Raw genomic sequence first — 21,277 nt, 5'->3', positions numbered from 1 at the left:
TGTGTGATAGTTCAATATTTTCCTCCCTTCCTCTTCCCTTAATTGCAGCCTTGCCTGGGCAAAACATCAGCTGATAAAGGATAAGATTTGCTGTTTTTACAAACACTGGAGAGTAAACCTAGGGAGGAGGAAGAATTATTTAAGAGGAAATTCTAGCACAAGGACAACTAAGTATAACCTGGCTGTAGATACATTTTAAATTGAAAGATTGTGGAGGGTTTTTTTTGGTTTGTGTTTTCTTTTTGCCTTCCAACCATCAGAATTTGACACTGGATTTATGACCCAGATACCTTGTTCCAGGCAGACCCAAACCTTCAGACTGACCATGACCTCTCCATTTGATAATAGGTAAATTTTATTGATACAAAGTGATAGCAGGTAAGAATAATACAAGCAATTCTATATCTACCAGTCCTAGGGCTGCGAGAGTCACGGTATGTCTGGCCAGGACATGAGCTTCACTCAGAGGTTCTCTCTTGAATGTCAGATGTCAGCAGTCAGGAACTGAGCCCCTCTTCTCCCCTCTCCTGCTCCCCAGTGGGGTGGATGACAGGCTGGCGGTATGCCCTCTGTCCACAGTGCCTTAGGTTCCTCTCTCGGGGACCCTTTATGGCTCTGAAATCCCTTTTGTATTCTTTCTCCATCCTGATGATTCTTCATCCATGGACATTGTTGATTGGTCTTTCTGTAGTTGTCATACTGTCCACTTCTCTTCTGTCAGCATATTCCTTTTATTTCAGAAGCCCATCGCATACACGCATCCTAATTTGGGCTTTCCTGGTCATCTCCTAATATGGTCTGTTCTCAGAACCGGAGATCTCAAGGGCTCTGCGCCTGGGCACTGAGAGCTGGAGCCACCCTATCTCATGTTATGGAACAGCGTGGCACATGCCTACAGTTTCCCAGCCTGTGTGTCTATCCCTGTCTGCCTCAAAGACTTTGAAACTGTGAGACAACCAGGCTTTTAGAAATCAATTAACCCTTGGTGTTGCCTTGGACCATTATTCTAATGCATATCTACTTTACCTACAAGCCAATGCATATCTACTTTACTTAAAAAAACAAAACAAAAAAAACAACCCCCCCCCCCCCAAAATACCATTTTCTAGCCATCACAGAAGAGCAAAGTTCTGGAACAACCTCCTGACATGGTTATTTTGCCCCTAAACTCCTAACTAGTATGAAGATGGGACTTGTGTTTGTAGTTGCATGTGACTGGAAGGGACCTCTTAAATCTTCCTCACTGGGCATATCCCCAAATGCAGGGGCATATGTTTACCACGGCACAAATAATATAGATCTGTGCCTCTGCTTTGTTGCCCAGGGTATGCCCCTGCAAGCATGTTCCAGTGCATGCCAAATTATCCTGGTGCAGTAGGCTGGTTGGGGCCAGCAACTGTGCTGTCCCAGCAGCCTTACCTGGGGTCCTAGGGACCTGGGGTAGCACTGGTGCTGATCTGGTTGCATGGAGTCTTGCTAGCACCTAGAGCATGGCTCTGGATGGTCAGGCTCTGTTTCTAGTGGCAAGCCTTGCTGCTGCATGCACGGCGCTTCTTTTTTGCAGTATTTTTCTTGACAATCTCCTGGTGTCAAATTTTGGTGCTGTGCTGTAAATTAGCAGTGCAGCGAATGGTTGCACATACACCACGTACATTTTGCATTGTCTCGAATAGCTCTGAGGCACTGAAGACATCACATCCATGTTTGTCTGGATGTGCCCTTTGTGCCTTTAGGATAACTTCTAAAGAGGAGGTCCTATGACTGGGGTCTGATACCATCTTAGCCCCTATAAAGTTTTTGTTTGAAGAGTGTTAGCTCGAACGTGAAACTGCTGTCTGCCTGCTACCAAAGGCCTGTCCTAATGGCTGCTCTCTCTCCAGATAAAAGCATTGTTCAGCCACTGTGGTATGTATAAAGCAGTGAATCTCAGCCAGGGTGCTGTGGCATCTTAGGGTGCTGTAAGATCTTTTGAAAGATGCCTTAAGGTGTGAGACAATGAGCGTAAAAGCACAAGCTCAGGCTTATCCCTGCTCGATTTCCCCCACTGCCTGGGCCCTCCGCAAGGAGGTAAGCACTGTAATATATATGTGTTCATTTGTGAAACTGGATGGCACTCAACTCACAAGTTATGGAGGGGTGCCTTGAGTGCAAAAAGGTGAGAACTACTGATGTAGAGTTCAGGGGTGGTAGTGCTTGCTGCACCCTGTCTGAAATGCCTGGCTATCTTAAGTGGCTTCCCACTTTATTGACTGGTTTATGCAAGTCTCTTTAGATACCTAATTCTCCCCATACACTTGTAAGTGGAGTATCAATGCTTACTTTTAGAAGAGGTCCCAATAGGTAACAGGCTCCCTAGGGATTTATCATTGTAACACTGAGCACAGCAACACCTAAATACCTCCAAAAAACTAGTTGCTTGTTCTGTGCTTGGTAGATTGCCTCTGCAGCCTTAGAAATGGTTCCTAATTGAATTCTTTTTTAAATTAACTTAATTTTAAATTAAATTAAAATAAATTAAATTAAATTTTGAATAAAATTTGAAATTAACCTGAATCCTGCAAAGAAGTTTAAAGCTAACTTAAAACACTCAAGGGGAATCTTTACATGTGTTTTGGGATGTGGCACTGGGCGCTTTAATTAGCAAGAAGACTTCCTATTTATTTTAATTAAGAAAATGTGCCATAAATCTGTTTGGGAGCAGGGCCTCACACTCATGTTCTCATTCATGAGTTTGGTACATAGGTTTAAATTACTACGTGTGTGTATATAAGCACCAGTCAGAAACCTATGGACTCTAGTGGTAAAAAATATACATTGAGAAATGCAAAAAGCGGGCCTTACTATTACAACTTTCACCTGTAATTAAGCAACTTCCTCCACCCCACCAATACTATTGAAATTCTACTTAATGGAAGGCCTCAAATAATCCACTAATAAGAAAAATAAGACTTTTGTAATTGTACTGCTGCCTGAAGCTTGCAGATCTCTTCATAAGCCTCAGTTAAAGGGATACCAAATTGAAATAATTTATTTATTTTTGAAATTACTTTACAATTTTTCTCAAGTACATCTAGGATTTCTTAACTGAAGATTAGTAAGGAAACCTTCCTTTGTTTTGTGCCTTTGACAGTAATTTGTTTATTGTCATTTTCATTGTTTCCATGCTGTCCTCTTAAACAGTAATGGAAGAAGAAGAAAAATTAAAACTGAGGTAAGTGTAGTGGTTTGCCACAAAACTTTAGTGTGGGAAATATTGGCAGTAAGAGAGATGCAGTACTGCTTTTATTTTTAAATTGATGGTGTCCTTCTAAGTATCATTGCTTTGATGAAAGAACCAAGACTTATGTCAGCTGAAAGTTGAATAAGCCAAAGGAGAGAGAGGTGGTCTCCACATTTAAATATATATATATATATATTTTGTTTTTCTTTATGTGCACAATGGTATAAGAGAACATAGAGATTACATTGGCATATGAGGAACATGAAAAGTCTTGCAGAAAACTTGGAGGGCTGTATTGATATTTTGCTAGCTTTCTGCAATTATGTACCCCAGCATCACTCTCATATAGCCAACAAAAATGATTTTGAAAGCTTTCAGTTCCAATTATCTAATTGCTTTTAATAGTACAGGGCCATTTCTTACCTTAAGTTATTCTATGCAGAACATCAGTGTTGTCCATCCCACTCCCAATAATTTGTCCATATTCTCTAATAGTTCTTGTCAAAAGTTGCACCCTCTCATGCAGAATTAAATGCACTTCCTTCCATAGTGTTAATAGTAGAATCAGTTTGTGATAGAATTGAGTTTGATAAAAGTTTGGAAGTTGGCCTGGTAATGGTTTGTTTTGATTAAAAAATGGAGCCACTTTTAAGAAATTCTACATTGGGGTTTATGATGTAGAATTCATATATCTGCCAAACCAAATTACCAATGAATAAACAAGTGTTTGAGTTTTGCTATTTTATCAAACCTCGTTTGTATGTACAATTTTCTTCCTTCTTCCCTCTGCCCCTGCCTCCATCTTTGAATGAATTCATTAATTCCTGATTCAGGAATAATTATGGCATAACATTTATAATATTATGCTGCAAACATGTATTTTGTATATTTGCAGATATTATATTCTATATTTGACTTGTCAAGTGTATGTATGTTCACCACTACAATGACACAGACCTGTATATTGCAGAGGCTTGTCTTTTGACATCTGCATGACTCCAGACTTGTTTGCACCCACATTTGACAAGTAGTCTAACAAATACTCTGCTCCTTCATGTGGAATTGTCTGTAAAGGTTATCAATTTTAAACTATTTTAAAGATACATTGGTGTAGCCATTTTGCCTACTCAAATATTTTGTTTCTATAGGCAAATCGTATTAAGAGTTTTTAACATCATAGTGGGTGCGTCTACACATTCATTAATGCGCGCTAGTTACTTCACATTTAATTTAGTACTTCTATAATCAAGTACTAAATAAATATACAGTAATGAGAGTTACTGCACAGTAGCGGCAGCAAATGCTTTTTTAGTGATGCTACTGCAAAGTCTCCTAATAATACCATACAGTAGCATATTAGTATAGTTTGTGCTGCCATATGCTACTGCGCAGTATGTCTAAGAGAAACTAATTTAAAAAATACCAAGTACAATACTAAGTTTTGACACACTTTTTAATGCTGCTGTAGGGGATCACCTCTGCCTGATTTCTTAGTCATTGATGCCTGGGTGTTGAGAACATTTAATCCATCAAAAAACAATAGGATCTACACAATGATTATTTTAAGGCTTTTGAGGCTGGGTCTTTTCTGGCTGCCCTTCCGGGGAATCAAATAGGATGAAGCTGAGGGCAAGCAAAACCCAGGGGGCATCCAGGTTCTGGAAGCTGGCTCTGAGACCTTTATGGAACTGGGAGACTCCTCCCTAGCTTGCTCCTGCAGACATATGGCTGAGGGTAAACAAAACCTGGGGGCATCCGAACCCTAAACTTCTGGGCTTGGCCCTGCAATGCTTGCCAAAGGATTTGGAAACATCTGAAGTCCCAGGTGGAAGATGTTTGCTAGTACAGCCACATACAGTTCTTGAATGATTCATGAATTTGGAACTGATTTGGCTTGGAACACACACAATTTTTTTTTCCTTAAAGAAAAATGTCTCTGACCTAATGCCAACCCCCCAAATCTGTGATTAAAATGAAACACCACTGTAAATACCTATGTATTAGTGGTGTTTCTTCTTATCTATACCTATACAGTAGTGGTGTTTCATTCTAATCACGGGAAAATGTGGACGTGGAGTTACTTTCTTTTAAGCGAAAATTGGGCATTCAAGTTGGAGAAAACCAGGACCCCTGGCCATAAGGAAGTACTGACGGCAAACCCCGAAGTCGGTTAACCCTCCCTGAGGGTGACCTGGGCTCTGCATATGCAGCACCAATTGGCTGCCTCAAGAAGGACTGTACGTTTTGAACACTTTTACTACCAGTGATGCTACATCCTACAAGGGCTGAAAAGATCGTATAAATGCGGTAATTACCGCGCGCCTGGCAGCTCTGCTGGAAACAAGCCCCCAGCGGGCAGCCCGACAACTTACTGAGACCAAGACTGCAGCAGCGCCTGGAAGCTCGCTACGTCATCACGCCGCGCCTGCCCGGCCCAGAGCAGAGCCCCGGCTAATGTTACGTCATTATTCTGCGCCTGCCCGGCCTGGAGCCGAACCCCGGCCAACGGCTACGCCATCATCCCGCGCCTGGCCAGGGGGGGAGTGCCTTGTGCGCCTGCGCGCGCCGGGCATCCCACGCGCCCCCCGAGGGGGGCAGTTGGCGGAGACAGTTGCCCCGGCGGCGCGGCGCGGCGCGGCGCGAACGGTGGCCTGGGGAAAAGCTGATGGCGGGGGAGGGGGGAGCAGCCCCTCGCCCACCCTGTGGCCGGCGCCCCCCCCCGCCCGCCCCCCCCCCCCCCGGGGCCCGGGCCTGGCCTGGCCTGGCCCCCGCGTCCCGGCTGGGCGGGGAGAGAGTGGGGATGGACGGGAAGCGGGAGGGGAGCGTGCCCCGCGCGGACGTGGCCTCGTACAGCCGGAGCCAAGGAGGGTTGACGGGACCCCAGGAGGCTGCCGAGTGCCACCCCTGCCGCTAAGTCAGAGCGGGAGTCCACAGGGTGAGGCGGACTCAATGCAGCTACACCTGCCAGGGAAGGAACTGCTTTAGTCACCTTTTAGAAATCAATTAATTTTTTCAGAAAATCGTAGAAAATGAGGGTTGGAAGGGACCCCAGGTCATCTAGCCCAACCCCCTGCTGGAACCGGGACCAGCCCGGACTAGATCATCCCAGCAAGGTTTTGTCTAGCAGCATATTGAAAACTTCTGAGGATGGAGAGTGCACCACCTCTCTGGGGAACCTGCGACAGTCAGTGCTTTACTACCCTCCTGCTGAGGATGTTTTTTTTCCCTAATATTGGACCTAAATTTCCAATGCTGCAGACCATTGCTCCTTCTGTCACCTGCCATTGCTGAGAACTAGCTCAACAGTGGGCAAAATATGGCAGGTGGGTGGATCTGGCTCCAGGCCGCCATCCCCCTACTCTGCCCACCCTCAGGTGGCTGCTCATTGTGCCAGGTGAGTGGAAGGCAGCCGGGAGCTAGCGCCAAAGTCCCATGCGCTGGGTAAGAGCCGCTTGGCTGAAGCTGCCCCCTCTGTTCGGAGCGGTATGGCCAAGGCAGGAGCATCAGCCACAGCTAGAGGCAAGGGGAGCAGAACAGCCCTGCTGGCATGGGCCCTGATAAGTGCGCAGCTTCTGGTGGGGCTGTTCCTGTTGCGGCTACAGTTGGCTGAGTGCTGCTGAGCTCCCTCCACCTCCAGGTGACAGTGTGAGCCCAGTGTGAGCTGCAGTGTGGCTGCAGCTTTGCTGGGAACAGCCCCACCAGAAGCTATTGTGCAGGGAGCGGATCATGCCTGCCCCTCTCGAACACTGCTTCCCACCCACCAAGCCCCATACGGAGTTTTGGTGAGTTGTTGCATGTAGGGGTGGTGACCCAGGTCACCAAAGCTCCCTATGTGGCCCTCAGGCCCAAATAATTGATCATCCCTGTTCTAGCTCCATCCTTTTCTGAAACCACCTTTCAGAATACCTTTTTAGTATTAAATCCCCCCCTCCACAATCTTCTCTTCTTCAGACTGAATAAGCCCAGTTCCTTCAGTCTTTCCTCATAAGTCATGTCCCTCTGCCCTCTCACCATTTTTGTTGCCCTCTGCTGGACTCTCTTCAACTTGTCCACATCTGTTCTGTAGTGGGGGGTCCAAAATTGGACACACTACTTCAGGTGTGACCTGACCAGTCCTGAACAGAGGGGGAAAATTACTTCCCTCAATAATGCCATGCCATCGGGGCAGGGCAGGGGGCCGCATGTGCTTGGCCCAGGGAAATGAGTCAGAAGTGCCCAGTGTCACCTGGTCCAGGCTTCCTTCTCTATTTCTAGCCTGAGGTCCCTTCTATCTGTACAGGTAAAGACGTGGTGGAATTGAATGCATTGTGCTTCCTGCCGCGCTACACATGCACTGCAAGAGGTGCGATTGTGGGATCGTACGTTAGATCCAATCATGTCTTATTGCCAGTACAAGGGTGGGCAGATGCTTGCACCAGCAAGGAGCAAGTTCTGCAACTTGGAACCCACACAGTTGAGGGGCTTCCAGCCATGGGGGAGCCCAACACATCCCTGGGGCTGGGAGATGTAACTGCCACCATTTCCCAGCCTCAAGGGTGCATGAAACCTTTGAGCCCCAGGGATTACATCTGCCAGGGGTTTCACTCTGGGGTTTTAGGCTGGGTGTGGTATACCCCTGTGGCTGGGAGCCCTGTCTGCTCCTGGGGCCCCAGGCCATAGGGGAGACCCTGCTACACATGCAGATTAGAGTTTGATAGCAACCAACTGTACAGTTAGTACACACTTTTGTGTTCTAAGTTTATAGCTGGCTGGAGTTTTTAATCACGTGATACCTACTTTGCACATGTATCTTGTATTAGCTCAGTTTGTTTCAGTTGCAGCTCATTTGACTTTGGTCTTCAAGGCTTGTGTGTAAGTGGCTGGGTTGCATCTGTGTTGGTGCGAGGCATAGATGCAGCCTTGCACCAAGCTATAGATCTTTCATCCTTACCATTATGGGGGGATGTTTGTCAGGTCTTGGACCCTGGAGTGTTTCTGGGTAAAAAGAGACAAACTGGCTCAGTGGATATTTGAAGGTTTTGTTTGGTACCTGACATGGAGTTTACAGATGGACGAGCCCATTGCCCCACATGAGATCCCCGTGAATTATTTGAATTAGGGCATCATGTTGGAACAGTTGCATCTAACTGGATTTCATTGGTATTTAAGCCTGAGGTGTCAGTGGCTGGGATGTGCCTATGTTGGTACAAGTCATATCCTGGTGACAGTAGTGGTGGGCGCACCAAGGCGCGCGCACCTGGGTGGGTGGGTGGCTGGGTGGCTGGGTGTGGTATGAGGCTAAAAGCGGACGTTTCATGCAAGATGTCTCGGTCTGTAATTCACATGCATACTAGTCTGAGACAGCAAGTTGCACATAAATCTTAAATGGCAATTAAGTCAAATTAGCCACTAATGTTCCAAGGCAAAGTGTTAATAATTTGGATAATTCACAGGTCCTTAATGTGTGACAGTGGGCTTGTCAGTCTGTAAGTTTTGTGAGAGATGAGATGAACCAAGCCCATTGTCTGCTCTTAGCCAAAACAAATGGCTAGGGCTTGTGTCTCAGGATCCAGCAGTCTCAGGATCATCTTGTAGATGGTATAGACTTCTTACTGCATAGGAAGTTCCAGGTGTCTTGTCACTCTTCTTCAAACTTGCTGCGTGCCAAAGATTCTCCATCAGGGAGCTGGGACACCCTGGGGTGCTGCCAGATCCTTTGAAGAGTGTCAGGAGTTGTGGAGTAGTGTGTGTGCTGTCACCCATCCCATATAGACAACCCAGTGGGTAACTTTCTCTCTGCTTGCTTTAATCTTCCAAAATCTTGTTGTGGTTATTTTGGCTTGATGTTGGGGTATGCATTGATTATCAGTTAAGACAAGGTGCTGAGTCATTAAGTGTAATGATTCTGCCCAACACATCTTTGTGTTGCACCACCTTATTAGAGACACTACTGCCATCCACCCAAACCCATAAAAAGAGGACTATGAGAGTAAATATTCAGAGTCGATGAGAGAGAGAGAGATTCAGGATCTGAGCTCTGAATAACTGGCTGAAATTTGCCCCACCCATCCAACAAAGATTTTATATATATATATATATATATAAGGAGCTCAGTCTGTCTGTAACACTCTTTGTCAACTGCACATGCACTGTCAAGAGGGCGGTGATTGGCTACGCGGGCACGGGGCGAGGGAGGCAAGGGGGCGAGGTCATGGTGGCAGTGCCCCGTTCGCCACCGGGCCCTGATACCCCCTGTGCCTGTTGGGCTGGGGTTTCCAAAGCATGCATGCACCCTACAATTTTTATTACCAACAGCTGGCAGGGAGGGGGAGGCGGCAGGGAAGAAGGGAGGGTAGGGGGGGGGCCGAAAGCCCCACTGCTCAGGGGAGGAGAAAGAAGCAGGTGGGGGAGAGAGCCACCACGATGGAGGCTGGTGGAGAGAGTGTTTACATGGCTGCCTCCTCTGGCCCCCACTCACCCTTCCGAGCCAGCCATGCAAACACTCCTTTGAAATCCATCATTCTTGAGGGCAATTGGCTAATGTTGACTAAGAGTTGTAACAGAGACTTCCTTTGGCTATTACTTCCAGTTGTGGATTAAAGCTCATCTGAAATCACCTTGCAAAGAGCTGGCAGCACTAGGTTTGCAAATTGTGTGCCTCCTTGCCAGACTACACAATGTTGTCACAGAGTCTCCTTGTGTTACCTCTTCTCTACACGTGTCCCTTGTTCAGTACTTAGGTAGTAGGAAGGGCCTCGCTTTACCACCTCAAGCAATTTTAAGCCAGTTTATATATTAAATTATGTATATCACGCATGTTGGAATACAGTGTTCAAGGTAGAAATCACTTTGTTTTGGAAAGCACTTCTCACTCTTGGAGCTTTCTTAAAGTAGAAATCAACATCTATTTTTTCTTAGAACGATGCACAGCAATCCTACATAAAATTAAAACAAATATTTGCATTTAAGACAAGCTGGCAGCCTGATATACTTTTTACTTAAAAAAAAAAAAAAAAAAAAAAAAAAAATCTGCTTCACAGAGAATAACTTAATCATTAGACCTGCAATGTGTTTTTGCTGTCTTTTGGTGGACAGAAATTTTACATTAGAATGGTAATGTTTGTAACACTAGTATTAGAAAAGCACTCCAGATATTTAATGTATGGGCAACAGTGGGGGAAAAGACTGTGCGTTATATTAAGGGCTTCTTCAGCCCCTTTTACAGTTAGAAATGTAGTTCTAATGAATGAAGCAAAGTATGATAGAAGTAAAGTATTGATATGATTGTGAAGGGAAGGTGTCAGACTTAAGCTGTATCATTGACTTTTTTTTACAGTGTTATCAGAAAACCCAACGTGTTTCACTATAACTGTGACATCTGAAGCAGGAGAGAATGATGAAAGTAAGTGTATAATTTTTTAAAAATTACATACTTTGTTTCAAAGTACTCCCTCTTGTACCTGTCCACTGTTTTCTAAGGTATACCTCAAGGAGGGATGTGGACAACTTCACACTTCAGGAGGGATGTGGACAACTTCAGAAAGGTCCAGAGGACGGCCGCTCGCATGATCAGGGGTCAGCAGGGCAGACCCTACGAGGAGGGGCTACGAGACCTGAACCTGTTCAGCCTCCACAAGAGAAGGCTGACAGGGAGGGTCTGGTGGCTGTCTATAAACTGGCCAAGGGAGACCAGCAGGCAATGGGAAAGTCCCTGTTCCCCCGAGCACTACTGGGAGTAACAAGGAATAATGGTCATAAGTTGACTGAGAGTAGATTCAGGCTAGATATCAGGAAGCACTACTTCACAGTCAGGGCGGCTAGGATCTGGAACCAACTTCCAAGGGAAGTGGTGCTTGCTTCTACCATGGGGGTCTTCAAAAGGAGGCTAAATAGTCACCTTGCTGGGGTCGTTTGACCCCAGCATTCTTTCCTGCCATGGCAGGGGGTCGGACTTGATGATCTGCTCAGGTCCCTTCCAACCCTACAACTATGAAACTTTTGGGGCATATTTTGCAGTAATTTGTGAAAAATCATTATGTCCCTCTGACTTGGATATTGAGATTAAAAATGCAGTTGCTGACTTGCGAATATGGTTGTAGGCCAGTTATAAGGCCTAACTTTCAGAAATGCGAATACGATTGGTAGCATGGTATCAGAAATGAAAGCTGTTGTAGCAGCCTCAAAACAAATAAACTTGTACAGATAACTCAGACAGAATGAAAAGAGGGTGAGGGAGCTGGGAGAGTTTGCAATTTCTTTCTTTCTACATCTGTTAGTTGGGTGTTCTGACTCTTGGTATGTTCTGTTTGTTTAATTGGAGCAATTCCTTGGTGATTGGTATTTTAAGAGCATAACTTATAGTCCGTATCAGAAGCATAGGATTTTTTTCACTAGGGCAGGGCTGTCCAATTTATTGTGCCCAGGGCTAAGGACAGAAATTACATACAAACAGATATAAGTGATTGGAAAGTGATTCAAATCTGTAACACAACAAAAGTTCAGTGCACATAAGCTGCTTTCAAAATGGCCAGAACCGATTTAAGATAAATCTGGATGGGTGTAGTATCAGTCTTAACTGATTTCGATTAAATCAGTTTATTGAACTTCTGTGCCTGATCCCCTCCAGATTTAAGTTAACTCACAGTCCCCCACCATCCCAGGATGCTTTGTACCTCCCCCGCAAACTCCTCTGTGCAGGGTGGGCAGACGAGCCTTGGTGCAACGGATCTGCTCCAGCCCAGCAGGGAGCCATGCTCTAGCACCCCCCAGCTTCTGGCCTGGGCCACCGCAGGCATGTGGTTGCATTTCCAGTGTCAAAAGTAAATGTCTGTTTACTTGCTTATCCATTCACTCTATGCAGCTTAGATTAACCTGCAAAGATTGAATTGATTCAGCCTCAAGCTTTTTGTTTGTACTTAGCCCTGGAGACCAGATCTGGACCATGGGGCTTCTTGGATGACCTATCTCCAGTGACTGGGCAGTGGCTTACTGGCACAGCTCCAGAACCCATGGGATAAATGGACATAAGTAAAAACTTATTTACGGTTCGAGTGTCCAGAGTCTGGAACAGATTCCCCCAGAGATGGTACAATCACCTATTCTGGAAATCTTTAAAAAATATCTGGGTGCTCACCTAGCTCAAGTCAGCTGACACCAGCAGTCTTTCCTCCCCAAACGCAGGGAGGCTGGACTGATGATCTCGTGAGGTCCCTTCCAGCCCTTTACATCTATGAATCTTTGAATCTGCTTGCTCCCCTGCCCTTTTTCTGATTTGAGTTGCCAGCAGCAACAGCAAGCGTGGAGGAAGAAAAGCAGTGGCAGCATTTAGTTCCTGGGTTCCAGAGCTGTGCCAATAAGCCTCACAGGCTGCATTTTAAACTCTCGTAGGCTTGGACAGCCCTACTCTGAGGCATAATGCTGCTCTCACTAAAGACGAAAAGAGCAAGAGTAGGCCTTTAATCACTAAACAACAATCTGTGTAACATAATAACTTACTCCGACATAAATCCACACAACTCCAAAAAGCTTCTGAGTTTAATCAGCTGGGCACTGTTCAGACTCTTCATATTACAGGTTTGTAGTCACTTGGTACCTCACTATCATGCTGGTACTGACTAAGGTATTTGCATAGTAAACACTTGTATAAATAGGCTTTGTCACAGATTGGCACAAGTAATACTCTTGGTTTTCTATTGTGGTCAGCAGTTAGCTTCTAACCTTATATTTTATGTTGACCCACTTTTTAGCCTAGGCAAATCATTTTAGGGCCACATGCAAAAAATAAAAGGACTTGTATGCAAATGCTTGTGCACTTACCTTCAGGACATTTTGGAGCTAAAGACTCGGAGTATATGGACACCACCATCCTGAGTAAAGCATTTGAGACCTGGCATTTACTATATTGATTCAATTAAAAAGGAGGTTTTTCCCCGCTTAATATAGGGAGGAAAAGCTCTTTGTCTTGCAATCGAATATGAGGCAGCACAGGATAGGCAGCTGCTGCAGCTCCAGCCCCAACCCCAACTGCCTGCATCCCCTGCCATCTCTGTGCCCACTACCAAGCCTCCCTTGCAGCCTCGGGCCTCAGGTACCCCATTTCACCCATGCGCCACTTCCCTCCCTGCCTGCTATACTCTCCTTTACCTTTGCTGTTGTGCTAGCAGGCTCCATCTCTGCTGCAGCCTGGAGCATGACCCTGTAGCTACAGTGCCATGCTAGAGCTGTGCTCTGTGCCCTGGGCTGCAGCATGGGTGGAGCCTGCCAGTGGCAGATCAGAGGTAAGAAGGAAGTGGAAGGGCAGTTGGTGTTAGGGACAAAAATATAGGGAAGGCAGACATAAGGCTGTGGGGGGCAGAAGTAGCACAGAGTGGGGAATTGGAAGGAGGCAGGCACAAAACAGGTAAAGGGTGGGGACTGAGGCTGGGGAGGGCAGACACAAGGGGTGTAATTGGGAGGGGGACAGGTGGCAGGGGGCAAGCTCTATGCCTCCCCCCCACCCCACTTTCCCCCTTGCTGCCTCCTTCATTACCCTTTCACTGCATGCCCCGTTACTGCTTATTGCTTGTCCCCCCCACTGTGTGGGGGGTGGGGGGAGACGAGTTTAAGATGATCCTCCAATAATTAGATTCTATAGTTGGAAATGTATTCATATAATCTAATCTTAGGGGGGTGGGGGGGTTATCTTAAATTCAGGTAAATACAGTAATTTACCCTTCTCCTTGGGGTTTCCTTGTAGGTTAGCTCTAGATTGTGTGTGCTTGCTCTCCTCCCAGTGTCTCAACTTTTCTGGATTTGATTTGTTGGTTCTACATTTTATAGAGAGTATCTGCACCAGGCATCTACAAATTAAGTGTTGTGTTGTCCAGCTTTTAGATGCTATTGGATCTGTCCCCACATTATAATGCCCTCAGTTTTTAAAAAGTGGCTTTGCTTACACAATTTCAGTATTTCATTGCAGTTTTGCACAGACTGCTTACTGCTTCAGAAGTTCCTTGAAGATAAAAATGATAAAGTAACTTGGAATATTTTTAAAACAAGTATAAATAGCCAATACATGCAAAGTGTTATATGTGACATCTGACGCTTACTTTGGCATAAGTTAAGACTCCTACATTATAAAGTTCCATTATGTTATTAATTTTGGTATTTTAAATTATATTGTGGGTTAATGCACTAGATTTAAGCTTTAAAAATTAATACTGATGAAGTTTGAAGTAGTCTATGCTAAGATTGCCTCTTTCTTTTTATATACCCTAGCTGTCCAGACAACCCTTAAATTTACATACAGACAGAATTATCCAGATGAAACTCCACTTTATGAAATAGTCTCCCAAGATAATCTTGAAGATAATGATGTCACAGAGATATTAAAGCTACTAGAGCAACAGGTATGGAAATACAAGTATGTATAGACTCCTGTTGATGGCATTTCAGCATTCATTGGTTTGAGAGGCAAACCAAGGACACTAAGTTCTGACATTCACCACAACCAGAAAGTGTATATTTTATTTACTGTTGTAGGGGCTGACTGGCACTGAATCTGGAAAACCAGATTCAAGTTGCTAAGCGATTTAGAATTATATATATAAAGTGAACTCTTATGGCATTTTATTATCTATCTGTCTGTCTTGTTTAACATGGTCAACTTGATCAATATTTCATTGCTAGTTTCTTTCCTTATATACAGTCTAGATTACTTAGCAGCTTGAATTTTGTGTGTTTATGTATTTGTTTATATAGAGAAGTTTGCTCACTTTGTATCAAATAAAATACCATAAGCAAATAACATGCCATAAGAAGAGAGAGTTCAGTTACATAAAAATATATGTATATAAAAGCTTTAGAAACTGGCAGTGAAATGTTGATTTAGTTGATCATGTTAAATAAGAGATCTATATACCTACCTAACTGTAGGTATATACTACAGACCGCCAAACCAGAGGGAGGAGCTTGATCCAGAGTTCGCCTGAGAACTGGCAGAGGCCACACGATCACAGGACATGGTCGTCATGGCTGACTTCAATTATCCAGATATCTCTTGGGAGGAACACTCAGCCAAGTCGGATTGATCGCGTTCCTTCTTGACCTGCATTGAAGAGCTTTTCCTGACTCAGGAGGTGTACAAGCCAACCAGAGATGATGCTATTCTAGACTTGGTCCTGGCCAAGGGGGATGACCTGGTGACCAACATAAAAATAGGTATCCTGGGTGATAGTGCCCATAAAATCATCATGTTCACTGTCTGTCTCAGGGCAGACAAATTAGATAGCAGGACTGAAGTTTTGGGCTTCAAATTTGCAAATTTCAACAAACTCAGGTCACTAGTAGGGAAAGGACTATAGGACCAGGGGCTGAAGGTAAAAGGAGTGCATGAAGTGTGGTCGTTCCTTAAAGACACGATCCTTAAAACACAAAGGAAGTCCATTCCCACATGGAGGAAAGGTAACAAAAGGACTGGGAAACCCTCTTGGCTAAACAGGGAAATCACGGTCCTCTTAAGAAAGAAGAAAGAGGCGTATAAACAATGGAAGCTTGGGGCATGCCCCAAGAAGGACTATACAACAATGGCCTGCACTTGTAAGGAACAGATTCAAAGGGCTAATGTGGCAATTGAACTAAAATTATCAATGGGAGGCAAGGACAACAAGAAGGTCCTTCTTTAGGTATATAGGGAACAGGGGGAAAACAAATGGGAGCGTGGGATCACTGCTCAGCAACTCAGGACAGCTGGTTACCGGTACTCGGGAGAAAGCTGAACTCCTGAATAACTACTTTGCTTTGGTCTTTCACCGGGCCAAGGGCAAAATCATGCCAGAGTGGGTACAGAATGAGCAGGGTAGGAATGACTGCCATCCTACTATTACCATACAACTGGTGTGTGATCATTTGAAGAAATTAAACGTATATAAGTCAACAGGACTAGATGAATGTCATCCAAGGGTGCTGAAGGAGCTGGCCAAAGTCATCATGGGACTGCTGGTGAAACTTTTCTAAAACTCGTGGTACTCCAGAGGGGACCCTGAAGACTGGAAGAAGGCCAGCGTTGTGCCCATCTTCAAGAAAGGACGAAGGGAGGACCCATGCTAACTATAGGCCAATCAGCCTAACTTCTATTCTAGGGAAGATCCTGGAAAAATTCGTCAAGGAGTCTATATACAGTAGGCTTGCAGAAGGTAGGATTCTGAATGACAACCAGCATGGCTACGTTGTGGGCAGGTCTTGTCTTACCAACCTCATCTCCTTTTACGATCAGCTAACTTGCCACCTGGAAAAGGGAGAGGAGGCTGACATTGTATGCCTTGACTTCCAAAAGGCCTTTGATCTGGTTACTACTATCCCATGATGTTCTCGTGAGAAAATTGGAGGACCGTGGGTTTAACTGAGACAGTTGGGTGCGTAGGGAGCTTGTTGCAGGATAGGACCCGGAGAGTTCTAATGAACGGGTCTCTGTCATCTTGGTGAGAAGTGGCCAGTGGTCTCTCTCAGCGGTCAGTACTTGGTCCAGTGCTTTTCAACATCTTTATCATCTTTTGACATTGTGGAGGGGGGGCAGTGAAGAGCTCATTGGTCAAGTTCGTGGATGACACCAAATTAGGGGGAAGTGTGGTCATGCTTGAAGATAGGTCTACCTGTATCTGCAGCCTAGACAGGCTAGCAGGTTGGGGACATCGGAATCAAATGAAACTCAACATCAAGAAATGTAAAGTGCTCCATCTTTACAAACCTCCAGGTTTAGCAATGCCAAACTGACCAGCACCATGAATGAAAGGGACCTGGGGGTGAAAATAGACCACAGTATGAATATGAGCTGGCACATGCTATAGCCAGCTGGGCAAATAATACCCTGGCATGCATCAATCAATGCATCTCAAGCAAACTAGGGAAATGATTCTTCCACTGTACTCAGCATTGGTGAGACCACAGCTGGAGTACTGCGTCCAGTACTAGGCGCCTCACTTCAACAAGGACGTGGTAAAGCTTGAGAGAGTCCAGTGAAGGGCCCGTATGATCAGAGACTTGCATAGGAAGCCATATGAGGAAAGGCTGAGGGGACTGGGACTCTTCAGTGTGAAAAAGAGAAGGCTGAAAGGGGACTTCATAGTGGCTTACCACTGCATCAGGGCACACCTCAAGGGCTCGGTGAACAACTGTTCACCAGGGCACCCTTGTGGAAAACTAGGAGTAATGGCCACAAACACCTGGAAGACCATTTCAGACTCAACTTCAGGAAAAACTTCTTTACAGCCATGGGGTCTAGACTGTGGAATAGGCTTCCTTCAGAGGTGGTGCAATCGTCTACCATGGAATTTTCAAGAAGGGACTGGATGGTCACTTTCCTGGGGTCACCTGATACCCTGTTCTCTTTCCTGCCTGGTGCAGGGGGTCTGGACCCAGTGATCCCCCGAGGTCCCTTCCAGCCTCACAATCTATGAATATGGTAGGATAAATTTGATGCCTATTGCAAGGTCCACAGTTCATAAACGCTTGAAACAGGCCAGATACAGGCGTTATATTTCTGCCAGGAGAATTGCTGTTCTACTGGTAGAGAACCAGTGAACAAGTGTTCATGTACTTTCTTCCAGAGGAAGTATGCCCTATCTGGGAGAAAGATCTTTGAGGTTGATACCTAGAAGATCTCCCCTTTGCTAGAGTTTTTCTTGCTCAGTATGCTCAGTAGGAGGAATCAAGCAGCAGCTTCCCCCTTGCCTTCCCCAGCCCAGGTAGGGCTCCAGTCTGGGAAGCTCACAGGGAGCATTGCGTTGCTGCTCCCTCTCCTGCTGAAGACCGTGAGGGGAGGAACAATGGCTGTTCCTTGGGCTTCCCCAGACTAATTCTTCCTTTTCCCTCTCAGTGCAGACAACCTTTCCCCACAGCTCCACTGCCCACAGGGGACTGGAAGGAATGGAGCAGCTGCTGCTCCCCAGAAAGGATTGCCCCAGAAGTTCCCAGAAATTTCCAGCTAGAGAAATGAATGGCTGTTCATACCCACAAAAATGCTGACTGTGTGTAAAAATGCTGACTGTGCACATTAATTTCTCCCATATTTCCCAACCCTTACTTAGCAGAATTTTCTTTAGTTGAATTCAACAGATTAGCATAAAGGTTCCTGGTTTTTCAGACTTCCTACTAAAGGAAAATTAGTTGTATGTTTAGTCGAATAGAATATATAGAAGTTTTGCTGCACTTAAGAAACTAAAATTAAGACAGAGCCTTACTGCCAGCTTTGTTAGAAGAACCATCCTAGCATGTGTTTCTCATCCTTGGTTCTGATAACAGTTCATAGAGATTCCTTTCTCTCCTTCACTGGCTTGTGGAAGAGAAACTAGCGTCTGCCAGGGATTTGTGACTAATTAACTCATGCTTTAGAACTCTCTGTTCTTTTTTTGTAAATGCTTTTTAAGTTAGCAACACCTTGCCAATCCTCTTTGTGCTAAGACCTGCTGCCTTACTATTGGAAAGGTGAATGCACCTCCCTAGCCTATGTATATAGGGTTTCACAATTAATACACTATTCAAGAAAAGAAGCCTTTGGCCTCCACTATCTCCAGGCCACCCTGGTTTTAGCACCTAAAGTGATGATCCTGTTTGTTTCATCTTTGTCTTTGATCCAAGAAAGTATCAGTAATCTACTGAGTGGATGGTGACCCAGAAATAGGAGAACAACAAAATGTCAATACTTATCTCAGAATCACTTTAACTGGCCTAAAACCTCTGAAATATATATTTTTTTGCAAACATTTTTGTTTTAAACTGGCACAAGGCAGCTTAATAATATGACTTCCATGGCTGCCGGTCTAAGCATAATGTTTTCCAAGCGGGCGTAAGGTATGTCCTTATTCATAAAGAGCTGAACTAGTAAACCTCTGAAACGTCCTTCTTTTATGTTACAGGTAGAAGAAAACCTGGGGATGGTAATGATCTTCACTCTAGTGTCTGCTGTACAAGAAAAATTAAATGAAATAGTAGATCACATAAAAACAAGAATAGAAGAAGAAAAGAAACAGAAAGAAAGAGAAGCAGAAGAAGCAGAAAAAGTGAGTGTGGTATATTCCATTTATGGTTTCCTGTAACTCGGGGGCATCAAACACACAGACCACCAAACTGTTATCTGGATCCTGAAGAAGCCTAGAATTTGGGGTTGGGACCCCAGATTCCAGTGTAGAGAGCCCTGTCAGGGGTGTGTTTTGGGGAATAGTGGGGTGAGCAATGTTGGCTCATGGAGCTGCAGGGCTTAATTCTGCCAAAGTGGCTCAGGAACTGTGATGATAAACACTAGGGCTGTGCAAAGCTTTGGCCCCGATTTGATTTGGCCCAATTCGGTGCCTGAATCTCCTAATCGAATTGGAGGACCCTTTAATCTCTCCAAATCGATTTGGAAAGATTTGGCGATTTGGACATAGACACGACCCTAAATGTTTTTTCTACATACCTTTAAGTGGCAGGTGGCTCACGAATGTTGCGATGCTGGGGCACATGGAGTGTCCCACAGGAGTGCGGGAAGCTCCCCAGCGTACTTGGCAGCAGACCCGGAAGTAGACCAGAAGCACTTCGGTCCACTTCTGGGCCTGTTGGGGAGTGTGTGGTGGGTCTCCCCCCACGTCCCCCTGGCTTGGCAACTGGTGCCTCCTGGGTCGGGGTGGGGGCGGGGCACCTGGGGTCTTCCCGCAGCCTATCGTCAAGCTGGGGGAGTGCAGGGGGGCCCCAGCATGCTCCCCGGTGGACCTGAAAGTGAACCGGAAGTACTTCTGGTCCACTTCCTGGTTCACCTCTGAGCACGTGGGGGGCGCCCCGCCCCGCCCCGCCTCGCCCCCCCTCACCACACACACACACACACACACACACACACTCTCTCTCTCTCTCTCTCTCTCTCTCTCTCTCTCTCTCTCTCTCATGTGGGATGCTCATCTGCCCCAGCATCACAGTGTTCGCAAGCCACACTGGTACCTCAGGGTATGTAGAAAAAACTTGTAAAACTGTCTATGACTGAATCACTGATTCTCCGAATTGGCATTGAATCTTCAGATTCGGATTTGGCTGAATCAAATCGGGGACAGTGATCCAAATCAATTAATTGAATCAGTGTCCCTGATTCGGGCTGAATCCAAATTGAATAGGGCCCGCTTTGCACACCCCTAATAAACACTAACACCACTCTCCCAGCTGCTGGGAGTGGGTCCAGATCCAGCTTGCAAGGAGTCCTGCAGTCCAGACCAGCCTGGGAGAAGAGGAGGAGCCAAGTAACTTTTGTCACCCGTGATATGGGCACTTAGGGTTGATTTACTAATGATATTATCCCAGATGTTCCATTCAAAGGCAATATTTAAAATTCCTGAATTAGCTACGAATTGAATTAAACTTTGACTCACTAGAGCATTTACTAACTTAATACTGCACTTTAAAAATTGGACTGTTCTGAGTTTTACTGGAAGTATGATGGTTTCTGGCAATGCTTAAAAGTACTGGGGCAGATTCTCTGCTTTCTCTACTTAGTTTACTGCCTGAGTAGCACTGATGGAGTTAAAGTTCAATCTAGTTACTGATTGCCAATGTAGGATAACCAATTTTTATGCCACTGTCTTTGTTGCCCCTATCTTAAGCAGCTGGAGGAGGGTATACTAGAGCGTGCTGCATTGCACTGATAGATGTCTGACAGTGCCTGGGAGGAGTGTGCCAGCTATTGTAAATTGAAGCATTGTTGCTAGTCTCCCCTCCTAATGTGAAGTCTACCAAGGAGAGGGCAGTTGGCTGTGCACCTATTTTTGGGTAGATCAACTTAAAGAGGAAGCTTTCCACACCCTGACATCCAGAATGAGGAAGGCACTATTTATTTAGTCTATTTCTCTTTGCCTCTAGTGTTGCTGTTTCCATTCTCAGGCTATGTTATGGTAGATACCATCACTAGGTCCTTGCTTCTTTCTGCTGGGAGCTGTAAGGCTTAGGACTCTATCCCATCACTTGTAGTCTTTTTCCACTCATATTCTTGAGTTTCCCTTGTCCTTAACACAGCAAAGTGTGTTGTATTTCTGAAATCCCACACATTGTGTGAGCTTTGGTTTTGGGGCTTCTCCATGCATGATG

At 45.3% G+C, this 21,277-nt stretch overlaps 2 protein-coding genes across 2 annotated transcripts in view; one reads left to right on the top strand and one right to left on the bottom strand.

Moving 5' to 3' along the window:
• Positions 1-5,663, bottom strand: part of TRAPPC3L (trafficking protein particle complex 3 like) — a 56,241-nt gene extending 50,578 nt beyond the window's left edge. The window contains exon 1 of the mRNA XM_006026156.3: positions 5,593-5,663. The gene's annotated coding sequence lies outside the window, so the exon portion shown is untranslated. The remainder of the gene's footprint in view (positions 1-5,592) is intronic.
• Positions 5,664-10,535: 4,872 nt separating this feature from the next.
• The window catches only part of RWDD1 (RWD domain containing 1), a 17,149-nt gene continuing 6,407 nt past the window's right edge, over positions 10,536-21,277 (top strand). The window contains exons 1-3 of the mRNA XM_025207036.1: positions 10,536-10,601; positions 14,456-14,586; positions 19,090-19,233. Of these exons, the coding sequence (XP_025062821.1) occupies positions 19,108-19,233 (126 nt within the window). The 5' untranslated portion in view covers positions 10,536-10,601; positions 14,456-14,586; positions 19,090-19,107. The remainder of the gene's footprint in view (positions 10,602-14,455; positions 14,587-19,089; positions 19,234-21,277) is intronic.

The sequence above is a fragment of the Alligator sinensis genome, unplaced genomic scaffold (genome assembly GCF_000455745.1).
Source record: "Alligator sinensis unplaced genomic scaffold, ASM45574v1 scaffold38_1, whole genome shotgun sequence".
In the NCBI taxonomy this organism is placed as follows: domain Eukaryota; kingdom Metazoa; phylum Chordata; order Crocodylia; family Alligatoridae; genus Alligator; species Alligator sinensis.
This window is presented reverse-complemented; position numbering and strand designations above follow the sequence as displayed.